The sequence below is a fragment of the Falco punctatus genome (assembly GCF_963210335.1).
Source record: "Falco punctatus genome assembly, chromosome: 1".
Taxonomy (NCBI): Eukaryota; Metazoa; Chordata; class Aves; order Falconiformes; family Falconidae; genus Falco; species Falco punctatus.
The window spans coordinates 73,737,064-73,751,474 of NC_137580.1; the positions used below are offsets into that span (position 1 = coordinate 73,737,064).

The following is a 14,411-nucleotide window of genomic DNA, read 5'->3' on the forward strand; positions in this document are numbered from 1 at the left end:
TTTTCTTTTGTTGCAAAATACACAAATGCTCTGGTTCATATCGGCTTTGGACACAAACTTCAATGACAATCTCCTTATACCACCACCACCACTGTGAAGGATGAAACGCATAGACAACTATGGTACCATCCACAGGATATATTGATCCCACCAGACCTGTAATATCAGGCAGGCTTTTGTCTCACTTTTCACATCGCAAGCATATGAGGCATGGTTGATAGTAAGATGAGCATGCCCGTATCCTGCTTTTCCTCAGCTGCTGTTATTAGCAACCTTAATTAAAAACCAAAACCAACATGCAGCCAACACAAGTGTGCCAACCTTAATTGTCAGGAAAAACAAAGTACAGCCCTAGTTTTAAAATTCATACCAGTACAAAGGACCTGCTGATGGCCACCAGCTCCTGTTTTTCTAGGGCTAGACCATTTGTGTTGGGATAGATTTCCCATAATGTTTCTTCTTCCTTTTAGATACTAAAATAAACCACTTTAGCTACAGTGAGCACTGCATTCTGCCCCAAGAACACCAACACTACACTGTGAACCTGAATTTTACTCTCCTCCTGATACCTACCTGAAAATACAGGACCAGGAAGGATTGCTTTAGGTTACAGTCACAGTAACGATGCACATAATACAAATCTCTTTGAAGCCGATTTATTTCACCAGTGAGACTTACTTTCCTCTTTCATTTTTCTGTAACTAAAATGTTTTATCTTTGAACCTTTGCCCTATGTTCAACAAGTGCATGTAAAATCTATACTAACATCACTTTGTTCATCAAGCATTGAAAAATAACAGGAATTTTCACATCCAATCATTCAGCCATCAGCTGGATGGCCTGTACTCAAGGCTGCAAGAGCACAAAACGTCAAGGAGTTAGACTAAATGATAAATCCAGGAACTTTATCAGATTTTAGCTGAAAGATAAAGCCTAGACTCCACCAAGATCTCCATTTCCCCTTCTTGCAGGTTACAAAAAAAAGTCAGCAAAGAGACTTTTCTGCTACGTGTCAAGGATGAAAGTTTCAACTTATTCAGCATTCTGAATATGTTTTCTGAACATCCCTTTACTACAGATTTGGAAGACGTTATGAAGTAAAAAATCCTTTAAGCCTCTAGCTCGGTTTGCAGCTACAAATTCAGTGTTTAACACAGGAGAAAATAAAAAAAAGATGTAGTTCATTAGATTGTCATTAACAACAGCATATTACAGCAGAGCATGCTGAATGGGATTTATTCCACCACAGACTATGACATAGGAGAACAGACTCAAAAAAGGCAAGTACGCTCTACAGGAGAGTGCAGGTCTAAAAAGCTTACTCTTAAAAAAAAAAAAAAAAAAAGGTGAAGAAGATGACCTTAAAGATTAGAGCAAACAGTCACTGACATTGCAAGTTCTGATTTTAGCCTCTCGAGACCATCTCTCCTGGACAAATTTGAGTGTAACCAACGTATACACTTATGATAAAATGGTAAGAAAAGGAGATAAAAGTAGCAGTAGGCAAGTTCATATGTCTACTGCTGATTCTTCACCTTCATCACTGCCCCTGCTTCATCAGTTTTTGCCTTTAGAGACTTCAGACTTGCATTTTATGTAAACAGATGTCCTGCTTTCAGCTGCAACAGGGTTATTTTCTTCTTAGTAGCTGGTACGATGCTGTGTTTTGGATCAAGTATGAGAATAATATTGATAACACGCTGATGGTTTTGGTTGTTGCTAACTAATGTTTATACTAAGTCAAGGACTCTTTAGTGTCTCAGGCTTTCCCATCCAGAAGGCTGGAGGGGCTCAAGAAACTGGGAGGGGACACAGCCAGGACAGCTGACCCAAACTAGCCAAAGGGCTATTCCATACCATAGAATGTCATGATGAGTATATAAACTGGGGGGAGCTGGCTGGGGTCTGCTGACTGCTGCTTGGGGACTGGCTGAGCATTGATCAGGTGGTGGTAAGTAACTGTATTGTGCGTTACTTCTCTTTCCCTTTTGGATCTTATTCCTCTCTCTCCCCTTCTCACCATTATTATTATTATTGTTATTATAATATTTTACTGTATCTCAATTATTAAATTGTTCTTACCTCAACACACAAGTTTTACTTTTTTTCTCAAAACTCCTCCCCATTCCTCTAGGGTGTGAGTGAGCGAGTGGTTGCCTGGTACTTGGTTGCTGGCTTGGGTTAAACCACGACAGCACGATTGTTTAAAGATTCCTGGAGATTGTGAATAAACTCACAAAGATAAACTCTGAAGGAAATAATTCTTCATGTCTGCATGATGGAAAAATTACCCTTTCCACTATTATTAGCATCAACTACCTACCAGCTATTAGCTACTACTATATTCAATAGTACCCAGAAAATTATGACATACATACTAAAGTGATAAACCATCAAGTCACCCCTCAGCCTAATGGGAAATCCAACAGGCTTCCCATGAGACCTGCGGATGATTTTCCAGTCTATCACTGGATCACTTCATCACTGCTGAATTCAACTGACAAATCCTTTCTTCTGCTATCTCTGTGTTGCCTTGAAAAGAAGGTGGTCGTCAGACAGTAAAGCTCATTTAAAAAAATAAAATCCAGAGTGGGTTTTAGAGATGGTAGATGAATACGCTTTTACTTTTGCAGAAAACATATGGATGTACACACAAAAATGTTTCTATTTAGCTCTTATGCACTATACACAGGTAGGCAGGCATTACTCTTTTTGTCAAGTGAAGACATGTGACTCAGTAATACATTCAGAAGTCACATAGCACATGCACAGCAGAAGAGAATCTAGCTTTCCTAAATCCCAATTTGATGCTAAGACCTGAGACTGGCAGCCCATGGCACACACGTAAAAGGCAAACTAGCATATTTTATGACAGAAGATCAAAAGCTCAGATTTACAAGATTTTAAAGATGCAGCTATGGAAAACAGTAGCTAATAGCTGAGCTACAAACTCAGCTGTGCCACAAATAGAGGCAAGGTACCACCTAGCAAACGCACTTAAGGAATTCATTAGATGGGAATGTCTTCTCCAGAGCTGATTATGTGGACTTGATGCCTATCTGGAGTCTTCCACCTCTCCCTGTTATGTGTATTATCTGTCTACACCTGAGCAAAACACACTGCTATCTGCTCCCACCAGAAACTACAGAATTTCTGTCACAGGTTTCAGCGGAAGTAGCACCCAAGTGCATTAGATTCTTAACTCCTATTTTCAGCTGCATTTACTTCACCTCATGCCTGAATACCATGCTTTTGACTAAATAAAGAAAATTATCCCATCTTAATGAAAAGAAAAAGAAGAACAAACCAGCTAAATGTTATTGTAACATTCCTTAGGATACATGTAAAACCTGTAAGCACAGCACCACAAAATAAGGTAAAAAATAATAAAAAAATAATAAAAAAAGAGCTTCCATGAACTTTGGACACACAAAGGCTGAAAAAACTTTCTGGAAAAAAAGCTGAATAAACTTTCCTAATTCACAGCAAATAACCTGTTTAAACAAGCCTATTCAGAGTACTGTGTAACACTAAAGGCAAACCTGTGTCTTTAGATCTAAACGACCTGTGATCTGCTGCAGCATCAAATCTAAAGCTGAAATCTGGTACAATAACAACTATGTCACTATATGAAAAAACTGTATTTTTCCCTGATACTTATGTTTTAAATTACCTATTATTTTCAACAGAGGAATAATAATCAAATATAATAAAACCCAACTTGCCACCAGGAATAATCTCGTTTCACAGAATAAATACTACTTCTCGTTCTATTCACAATAACCTTTAGAAAAAACACAGTGAAAGTTCAATAGTAGAAGGTATTTTAAAATTACATTTTCTCCTTAAACATTAACTTTTCTATCTCTGTTTCACTTGCCCACTACATGGCAAGAGCTCCTCCTTTATACTTCCTTTATAGGTTTTATTCTATTTCCCCTGTCTGTTTTAACATTTTATTTATAAAGAATGTTTTTATTCATTAAAGTAGTATTGTAGCTTGTCTTCATCCAAGGTAGCCTTATTTTAGTACTGTCTCACATAAGTCTAAGGGAAAAAAACCACAACATGTTACTTTTTAAAAAAAATGTGTAGTAGATTGTACTAGTGCCTAAAAGCTACATATTTTTAATTTTCTTTGAAAATGAATATAGACAAATAAAAAGGCACCTAGAAAGGTTGGTACAATAAGCATGTCTGCATACACACAGGACTTATTGCTACAATCCTTCCTAAAACACAAGAATTTCCATCTGAATATGAGCAGAAACTTCACTTTGAGGGTGACAGAGCCCTGGCACAGGCTGCCCAGAGAGGCTGTGGAGTCTCCTTGTCTGTAGACATTCAAAACCCACCTGGACACGATTCTATGCAACCTGCTCTGCAGAGGGTTGGACTACACGATCTCCAGAGATCCCTTAGAACTCAATTCTGTAATTCTATGATTTGGCAGCTGCTAATTTTGTTGAGTTGAATATATATATTTAATAATTATAACCCAGTTCTGTGAGGCATGTGAGCTTAACAACTTCAAATATATGTTTAACAGTGAACATTTCCAATATCTCTAGCATAATAACTTGCATGCTTGAAGTCTTGATATTATGGGGCTTTGTAGCTTCAAGTTTATTTCAGAATGGAGCCTTTGGAATAATAATAAGTTAGCATTTTTTAATTACACAAAACATACAGTGTACAGTGAGCTGAAGAGCAGTACCCTCTCCAATCTAAGAACTGACAATGCTCACTACATTGACAGTTTGGAGTTGTCAAGTGTTCTCACAACAGCTTTGTTGACTGATACATGTTTCCAGTGCTCTGAAATTTGTTTTAGACAAACTGCTGAATCTCACTGCTGCAGTTAAAATGTGCTCTTACCTCTTTCTGTAAGAGGTCACTATTCCTGCAACAGAACCAAGAGAAGAGACCTAGTAAGGGGCAGCAAAGTATAGGGTCACGTCTGCTGAGTTTACTGCTGGGATGGTAATCCCTCTGTCAAGGGGAAGAACTAACAGCTGGAGGTAGCAGTTTCTTCATCTCCTAGACCAAGGTCTTCCAGAACTTTCCTGTCAAAACTCCAGCAAAATCCCTAACTGATGCTAGGGCTCTTTTACCCATGGCTTACTGTATTTTCCATGAAAGTCTTCCGCTAGTAGACATAATTTTCTTGTATATCTAAAAAAATGAATCAGCTGCATCATCCCTCCCTTGAAGTCTTATCAGGTCCTGGACTCTGCACAGAACACCACAGTCATATTTCTGCACACAGTTGATAAGGTAGTTTCCTTAGCTAAATGGAAATAATGTTGTAAGCAGAAACATATTGACAGCATTCTGGCGTCACTGAGGACACCTGGCTTGCTTCCTAAAGCCTTGTGTCTCAAAGTGACTTTGTTATCCGCAGAACCTCTGTTGCAACCTGAGTTTCCTGGCCTGTTCCTCCTCCTACCCAGCCTTCTCACACTTGGTTTTAGAAGCCCTGACTTTCCAAAACAGGTTCAACACAGGGGTGATTTCTCTCTTGCCTTCCCTAAAACTCTCCTACTGTTGCTTGGAGATGCCTTCCTGTCACGGCTGACATGCTGATAGAGAATTTCTTGGTCCAAAGAATCCTTGTTCTTTTGCTAAAGCACCAGGTGATATTTTTCCTCTTTTTTCTACTTTTGTTTTCTGCCACTTGACCCTGGAATTTTGCTCTCATGCTGAGCTGGCAAAGGCATCCTATTCCTTTTCCTTTTCTCTTGTATGGATTTTCGTATCCTGGAAGTCCATCACAAATCAGAAGAACACATGCAAAAAACTCCCATCCCAAAACAAAAAGCTAACAAGTGGCATACAGTTCATGTCAGTCACCAGTGCTGTCAGGTAGCATAGCAATTTTTATGCAAGATGGTTGGTTCTGAGGTGCTTTCCAGTAACCACAAAAAGTTTCAGTGGGAATAATTTACTTCACCTGTGGGACCTGGGTGATTATTTAAGGGTACAGGAAGACCTAATCCTACTGAAAAAAACTGAACGATGTATGTTCAGTTCAGTTCACCGATATATGCCTGGCTAAGGATTTACCAAGATGCTGCCAGAAACTGATATGGGGAGAGGTCCCAGTCTCTGCTAGCTCCATACCACTGCACTACTTAGCCACACTGAATGTCACTATTTTAGCAGATTTTTTTCCATTCTGCCCCTCCATCCCCTGCTCAAAGCAATGAAAGACATTAGAGAACTAGGCTGGCCCCTCCCTCTTACTTTACATTAATCCTTTAGACATTAAGGAGAGATGCTGTGATACCTGCTTCCAAGTCTTGCTGCCTTTTCATGCCCCACAGAGGGAAAATTAACACATAATAGTTAAAGAGAAGATGAGTTTTATCTCCATAGCCAGAACACTTTATTTACATCTTAATCTCCATTTTCTTGAGTATGTATGTGTAAATCTCACCTGTGCAAGCTCTAGAGATAGAAAAGCTGGAGAGAAAGAAGGGATCTAACATCAGAAAAGCAATGCTGCTTTAAAAAAGAAAAAAAAAAAAAGGAAATTAAACTCCAAAATATTCTTACTTTAAAATAAGAATTTCAGAGAAGAAAGAAATTCTACCACAAGAAACCTCCGATTTACAGACTGCCTGTTTACGCAGGCCAGTGTCTGACTATTTACCCTGGAAAACTTGTTACTTGCATAGTAATCAAGCCTGCGCTTACTACAGCTGTTGCAGAGTGAATGAACAATATTCTCAGCTAAACAATGAGGGGGTTCAGCCAACTCAGCCATCTGAAGGACCAAGCAGCAGAGACTATTTCAGGTCTGGGGAGGGAGGCTTAAAGCTGAATCCAACCATGCAGCTAAAATCAGGAAAGCCATAAAAAACCCAAGGGCTTGTCTGCATATGTAGCTGTTTCTTATTAGCTTAGTAAGGTTTACATGCTAAATTTACTAGGTTAGACTGAATTTTCAAGTTAAACTGGTCATGCACAAGGCACAGTCTCTGGAATAAGCATGTCCACACTTGAATTGTTCAGGAATATCTTAACCCATTGGCAGTCCATAGGCATTATAGCTTCTTTAACCACGCAGTTCAGCTTCTGATTCAACTGCGAAATAACGGCTTTTAATATCCACTGGCAAAGCTATCCCAGCAAATTTCTCCTTGCATGGACACCGAGTGTTGGAGCGCAGTTATACAGTTCATTCCCTGCCACCAACAGAAAAAAAGTACAGCAGTAATCATACTTCTATTTGAGTAACTCTCCTATTGAGAGTCCTGCTGTCAGTTTTACTAGGCACACATTAAACTCCAAATAAATGCTGTTATGCTGGCAAAACCTGTAAGGTAGCACCCGATGTGAGGCTCTCTCTTTGAACCCAACTCACAAAAGGTGATAATGACCTTTCCTGTTAGTCTTATAGCCTCCGGGAAAGAAAGAACTTTGGGAATCTTTTGTTGCTAGATTTTGTTTTGTGTTTGGTTTTGCATTGTTTTGGGGAGAAGAGGAGGATTGTGGGTTTGGTTTAATTGCTTTTTTCTTGGGGTTTGGTTGGTTTGGGTTTTGAGCAGCTAATGCCAAAGTGAGAACACTATAATAAACTGTTTACTTTCTTGACAACATGTACATGGCAACTTCAAAAGATGACATTGACTTTGTTATTATGCTTGTGTGTGTAAAAGTAAATTATAAGAAAGTGTATTTTTTAACAAAAGAATGTTTCTCTTTAGAAACAATACAGAAGTTTTGTTTCACTGAGTTATTATAGTTAGAGCCCTGAACCCTGCTGCTTTTAGGTTGAAATGTTAAATATCTTACAATGCCACTTAAGAAAAATAAAACATTTGTGACTTGGGTGATGAAAACAGTGCAGAACAATCTAAAACATGCCCACAAATTGTTTACATCTTGTAAAGCACTGTAGACATTTGGATAGAGCAACAAAACCTCATTACTCAGAATTAGCAAGCTTCAGTGTATAATGAGAACAACAGAATGCCTATCCAAAAAAAAAAAAAAAAAAAAAGAGAAAAAAAATTACAAAGAAAAAAAAATGAACCCTCATTCTAATGTTCCCAAAAGGCATTCAGTTTTTATTTAAATACATAGCATAACTTTAGCCTATCCTCTTAAATTCTTCATTCAGATCCAAGCCTTCATAAATTCCTTTACCTTACTACTCAGTAGTACACGACAGATCATTATTAAATACTATTTTATACCAAAAATAAATGCCAATCAGGTAAACACATTTTATCAACAAATACACATTACATATAACTAAATAAAATTGTTGGTTATAAAGATTTTTTAGTGAGAGACACAATGAGCATGGAAATAGCCATACAATAGCCACAAGCTTCAAACAGAAGTTTAATGGCTAATTCTTCTGCATATTTCCCAAATGCTTTTGCTTACACAGAATGTAGTTATACTGTTCTGTATGCACATTTATGAGCATGAAAAAACACCCTTGTGCACGATGATCTTTGAAGAGAGAATATTTAAATTTTTAATTGGGGTTCTAGGGTTTTTTTTTGTTTGATTGTTTTTATGAAGTCAAATAAGATAAATCTTTTGACAAACAGCTGCAGTCTTGGACAACAAAATAAGAAGTTACCAGTGATAAACACATACCTCTGTTATGAATGATTTGGCTGTTGAGGGGTTCATTATAAGAATAGCCCGTCTCAGAGTATCCCGATAGCGGTTCAGTTCTTCTATTCGCATAGTGGCAAAGAGCCCTGTGATCATTTTATTGATGTTGTTTTCTACTTTCTGCAGTGCTACATCCATTCCCTGTTGAGACACTTTGTCCAAAAACTCTTGTATTCCACGGATATCTAGGAAAATCACAAGCCAAATAAGATTTTAATTGGTAAGTAGAAAAAAGACCCAAATAACTGTTCAATTCCTTTCACGGAAGTGTTTTGTTCAGTGCCAGGTATACCCCTGTGGGCTTTCACTTAATATTAATTGGATATCTTCCTGACCTATGTTCATGGCATTTCTTGAAATACTTAAACAGAGGAGAGAATAGCTATGTATCAGCTACTGTCCAAAAGAACCACTAGAAAACAAATGTAAAAACATTTCTAGCAACTTTCCTAATTTGGTCATTCAATCATCACACTTGTTCCTTATTTTTCTTAAAGCACTTTCACACTAAAATCCATAAAAAGCAGTGAAGCTATGACTGGAACACTATGCTTCTCTTGAGTGAAGGTTGTATGAGGGCAACAGAGGGAGAAAAAGGTAGGAAGCAAATAATTTCCTTTTGCAGGACTCAAAATTATGTTATCTACTGCAAGATTATGTAGCTTAATGTATCTAAGTCAAGCTTGAGCTGTTCACTTATCAGAAAGTCTTAATGTTGTTCTAAATTGCATAGCTATTTATTTCCTTCAAAACAAAGCACAAGCCAGATCTACAGTTGCAATGGTACTGCCTGCTTTCATCTGATATTGTTGCTACTGGCTGAATTTTAACAAGTTCTTCCGTAGGAAACTGCCCTAGTAGAGCTTTCTGACTCACTCTGAGTAAATCCTTTGTTAAATACTACTTGGAAAGGAAAAATTGATCAGCAAAGCAGTCACTCTGTTCACCACCTACCTTTTAACATCTTTAATGTTTTCTAAACAAAAAAGGCTGGGTAATCTCACATTGCGAAGCTACCTCAAGCCAATCCAAGCTTTTGAAAGGCCTTTTCCAGTACTGAATTCCACAAGAGTGAACAAAAAGCTCGTTTGATTTTTCCCCCTTCTTTTTTAAAGTGGTTTTATCTAAAACTTTAAGCTTAATATTTAAAATCATTTAATGACTTTGTAAGCCAGAGCAGGGTCTCCCGGACATCAGGAAAATCCCTCCAGTCTCAATGAGTCCTCACTGTCTGACCCTTACTCACCACTGCAGTTTCTCAATCTTTTTTCTGGAGCTAAGTCACCAGTTCCCTCATGAGACTTTTCTACCTGGCAGTCTCTTAGACCTTCTCTCCCAGAGGATGTTCAGCAGGACATCCTTCTTTCCCTGCTGGCACACCAGCCTCCTGCACACTCATCTGATCTCATTTAGAGGATCAAGACAAGACCTTAGAGACAACAAAACAGACACTAGTGATGGAAAAGGAAAACAAAGGAGAAAGGAAATAAGGAAACTATTAACTCAACAGAAAAAGGAATTTCTGAAGAAATGTTTATTTGAAAATAATTGTTCCTCAGGTTTAGGAGGGAATTTGTGGTCAAAACCCACAAAAAATATTTCTCTCATTAAAATACTAAATCTGGTCTGCCCTAGGTGGGTGGTGCTCAATCCCATTCATGGGGGATTGCAGTTCCTGCTGTGCTTCACTCCTACACCTCTGGTGCTCTGTTAGTTCCTTGTCCTGATCACTCGTTTTCCAGGGGAATGGTCAGACCTGAGGCCAAAGACTGATCATGCATCGGTCTTCAGGGAACATCTTATATTTGAGAAAGCTTCCAATTAGATTTTCACAACTGCTTGGCTACTCTGAGATCTTTCATCACCACCTATCATCTTCCCCTACTCCCTGCCCTTCCTATGCAGAAGGAGGTGGGAAAGGTTGGAGGTGGGGTGTGTGGGGGAAGGCTTTAGGTAATCCTAGCATGGGATGAGTAAATATGGGATGAAAAATCTCAAAAGCATTCATATACTGCAAACACCTTAGATACAGTTTGCATGTGATGCAAGAAGCCAGGAAAAGGCTGGAAAACCAGACTGAAAGCAGACTGGAGGGATGCCTGAGCATGACAGACTAAATTCTAGAGATGTTACATGGACAGCCATAAACTACCAGGAAAGGGCTCTTGGCTGGCCCTTAGGATGGTCTGTTTTGCAAATGGTGCAAGTGACACCATGCTGGCAACATTGTGCTAACAGCTCAGGGTAACCCCAAGGCAAACCACAGAACGTAGTGGAGAAAGGAACTGTTGTTCACTTATTCAGGATTGCAGTATTTGCCTTTTCATAGGGGTACACTGGCAAGTGATGGCTTTTAGAGCAACTGAAATTCATTTTAAGACCAGAGGAAATAATGAAAATAACTTCTTTTGAGAAAAATATTGTGAGGAAGTCTTCTAAAATCTGCTCCCCCCCCCCCCCCCCCCCAACTGCCTAGACACCAGCACCTTCTGCTAGCCATCAAGAAAGCAGTGCTACCAGCACTCAGATGTGGTTAGTCCTGCAAACATGAGGCTAACATGGCCAGAGGTCCACGCTGCAGGGGGAGAATTATGTGACTCCCCTTCAGCGAAACATCAGCAACATGACAGAGAAACCTGTGTGATACACCCTTGAAAATATTGTGGAAATTTCACACGTGGATTTAATATGGGAACTATGATGGTGAAAGTGCAGGATCAATGCAACTAAGGTGTGGCTGGTAACCGTGGCAGAGGAACGCTACTCAGCCCCAAGGGAGCCTAGCAGGAATACTCCAGCATCTAGACCTAATGGGACTTCAGGGAAGAGATGGAAATACCTGAGCTAGAAGTCTTTGTGTTGACTTCGCGGGAAAAACTATCAGAACTATAACTCAAGTTTTCCTCTTTTCCAAGCCAAGTGAATACTCTTCTTACTGAGCTATAATTTCAGAGTTCTGGGGGGCTCAACATACTCTGAAGTTTAGAGGTTCTGACAAACACAGGTGATCTTGATGCTCGACTTCAGGTTATGGCAAAATAAGCTATCTAAGAAGTTCTGAGTTTTACAGAAGTCCAGCAGCCCTATCAAGAAGATCTGAGGCTTAGACATTCACACCTTGATCTGCTTATTGTTGGCCACAAACAGCTGCATATGGAAATCAAAATTCAGTCTTTACATTAGAAAAAAAGCTCTGCCTGTCTTCCCCAGCAAAAATGTACTAATTAGAGAGTATTAGAGATAGCCATCTTCCTCCAGCACCAGATTACCAAAATACTTCAAATTACAACGGTTTACAATCAAACAGTCCATGAAAATAATTCAGCAGGGTTAGTCTTGGAAGTTGGACAATCAGCAAGTTGGGTCTCTTGTCTAGAGCTCTAAAATACCATGAATTGGAATGAAATATTATTTTAGGCATTTAGGCTATTTCAGGCATTCAGCACTGCAACCCCATTCTTCAGACACTGCTGAAATACCAGCACAACTAAACACTTGAAGAATAGTTTAAACATGAATAAAATACATGCTTACCCTAAAAATAAACTTCCATAAGAGAATCAGATACTAATTACAGCTTCTATTTAATATCTAAATCAGGAAAATTAAATTCAATCTAATCAGAGATGTCAGAATTATTTTTTTTTGGCATTTTAAATATCAATTTAAGAAGCAACAAGATTACTTGAACTGCTACAAATACATCTAGTTTTATGCAAATAATAAAATAACTACTTTCCACTTTAACCCCTTCATTCTAAAGTTCCTGATGCTCACCCGCTCTGAGTTAGTCAACGTCCAGACAAATGAAATAAAAACTGAAGAAAACTGCCCAGCTGGAGTCAAAATTATTGAAGTACAAGGAACACATGAAGATAGGATCTAGATACACTATCAATATAGGGGGAACACTATCAATCAAGGGGAAAAGGTACTTAGGCTATAAGAACCCTTTAAAGTTCCATAGCATAAATCCATATATTCTTCTCCAACACCAGAAGAGGGTAAGCAGGAACCACCAAACAAAGTTTTATTTGTCCTTTCAAAACAAGAATGTAATCTCCCTTGACCTGAATTTATAAACACACTGGAGTTATTAGCCGATATTCTGTATAATCTGTGTTGTCCCAGAAGCCAGATTATGGGATCAAATGGCTTTGTTTGCCATGAATATCCGCAAATGTAAACAACGAAACAATTATCTTGAATCTTCACCAAATGAAGGGACAAAAGGCACAGAGGTCCAGTATTATTCTACAGTTCTACATTTATTAGGTGACCGTACCAACAGTATCGTATCTATGTGATACACTTTTGGAAGAACAGCATGATTCTAACGGAAAAGATACCAAAGCAGGATTCATAAAACTTCTTTACTAATTCTGCCTTTGGCATTGATACAACAAAAAGCTGTGGGCAGGAAATAAATACAGACTTTGCTTATACCTCAGTTTACCCAGTAGAAGAATGGAGGCATTGGTGATGCTCACCTGCTGCTATGAAACAGCAGAGAGCACATAAAAAACCCCTGCTATTTAAATGCTATTTAAATAATGATGGTGCTTCCAATATTTCAGCAGCAAGTCACTAGCAATGATCATATTCAAAGCATATGCCAAAGAACAGATGCTGCCACTGAATGGGCAGCATTATCTTTCCTGCGTGGATTGTCTCAAAGTGGCACATATCCACACTGCACTCTGGAATAATCTTTCTAATACGTAAACTCCTTCTGCAGAAAAATCTGGCAAGCAACCTGTGGTACAGATGGCTCTGCTGCGGAGACACAGGACTGTTCATGTCTGGAACACAGGTGTTTCTTGCCCTGAATTTGCTAGCCAACCTGTTGCCCAGCCGGAAGACGCATTTCTATTTTTAATTTAAATCAGATGAGTTACAGCAATTTCCAGAAATGCAGAAGAGCTGCCCATTATCACCAATATTAATTATCCTCCTTACTGATAAAAGCCAAAGTTACCACATAGAGACAAACCAATGCAAGAGCCAAAGCTGCTATCTCCTCTCCTGACTCCGTGTCACTATTAGTTAGCATTACATTTTCTGTTTTTTCACCGTATAGCCATCACTTCCACTCTACACATTCATGCACAAGAACATAGAATCATTCTGCAGTCAAATACTCTGCATCAGATGTAGGGTTAAGCCAGGCTGGAAATTTAAAAGAGATATTACCAAACATTCTCTTTTCACCAAACTTGTAGCTGATTTAAGATATTGTGAAGTCAGCTTGGAAAGTCTAATAAACAAAGAGGAAGGCAAGCAAAATTTATCAAGGACTCTTGGAAATTACCTTCCCTGTCTACCCATACATAACCATGCCACCACAAGGCAGACATCCATAGGAAGGTCTTATGCTCTGCACTGCTGGTGCACAGAAGGTCCAGCACTGGACACACTAGACTAGCTGCAGCTACAGCTAAATTTTATGTGTAGAGCATCCTGCATGGGCAACCGCAAGGCCCATGGCCTCCTAAACTCTGAGGATCTGCCTGATTATATTCAAATGGAGTTAACTCAGCGTAACACCACTCATGACAAGATCTGAATTCAGGTGCCAGCCTTACCACAGACTTGTTGTCACTGAGTCAGTTACTACGGACCTGTCCTAAGAAAGAACTTAGAAAATAAAGTATAAGTCAAATCAAGTGCAAGCACCTAAACTCACATTGTCTTTTCATTGAATAATATTTTTGATACTGGAGAAACTGCAACAAACAGGTATCTTACATGGTGTTACAGAGCATGCTCAG

The 14,411-nt window shown here is 38.9% G+C and overlaps 1 protein-coding gene across 3 annotated transcripts in view; it reads right to left on the reverse strand.

Annotated features, from left to right (window-relative positions):
- GRID2 (glutamate ionotropic receptor delta type subunit 2) overlaps positions 1 to 14,411 on the reverse strand; it is a 790,688-nt gene that overhangs the window by 286,180 nt on the left and 490,097 nt on the right. For all 3 annotated transcript variants that reach the window (XR_013924346.1, XR_013924347.1, XM_080368765.1), the window contains exon 4: positions 8,620 to 8,825. Coding sequence is in view for 1 of the 3 variants with exons in the window: in XM_080368765.1 (XP_080224891.1) it covers positions 8,620 to 8,825 (206 nt within the window). In the remaining 2 variants the exon portion in view is untranslated. The remainder of the gene's footprint in view (positions 1 to 8,619; positions 8,826 to 14,411) is intronic.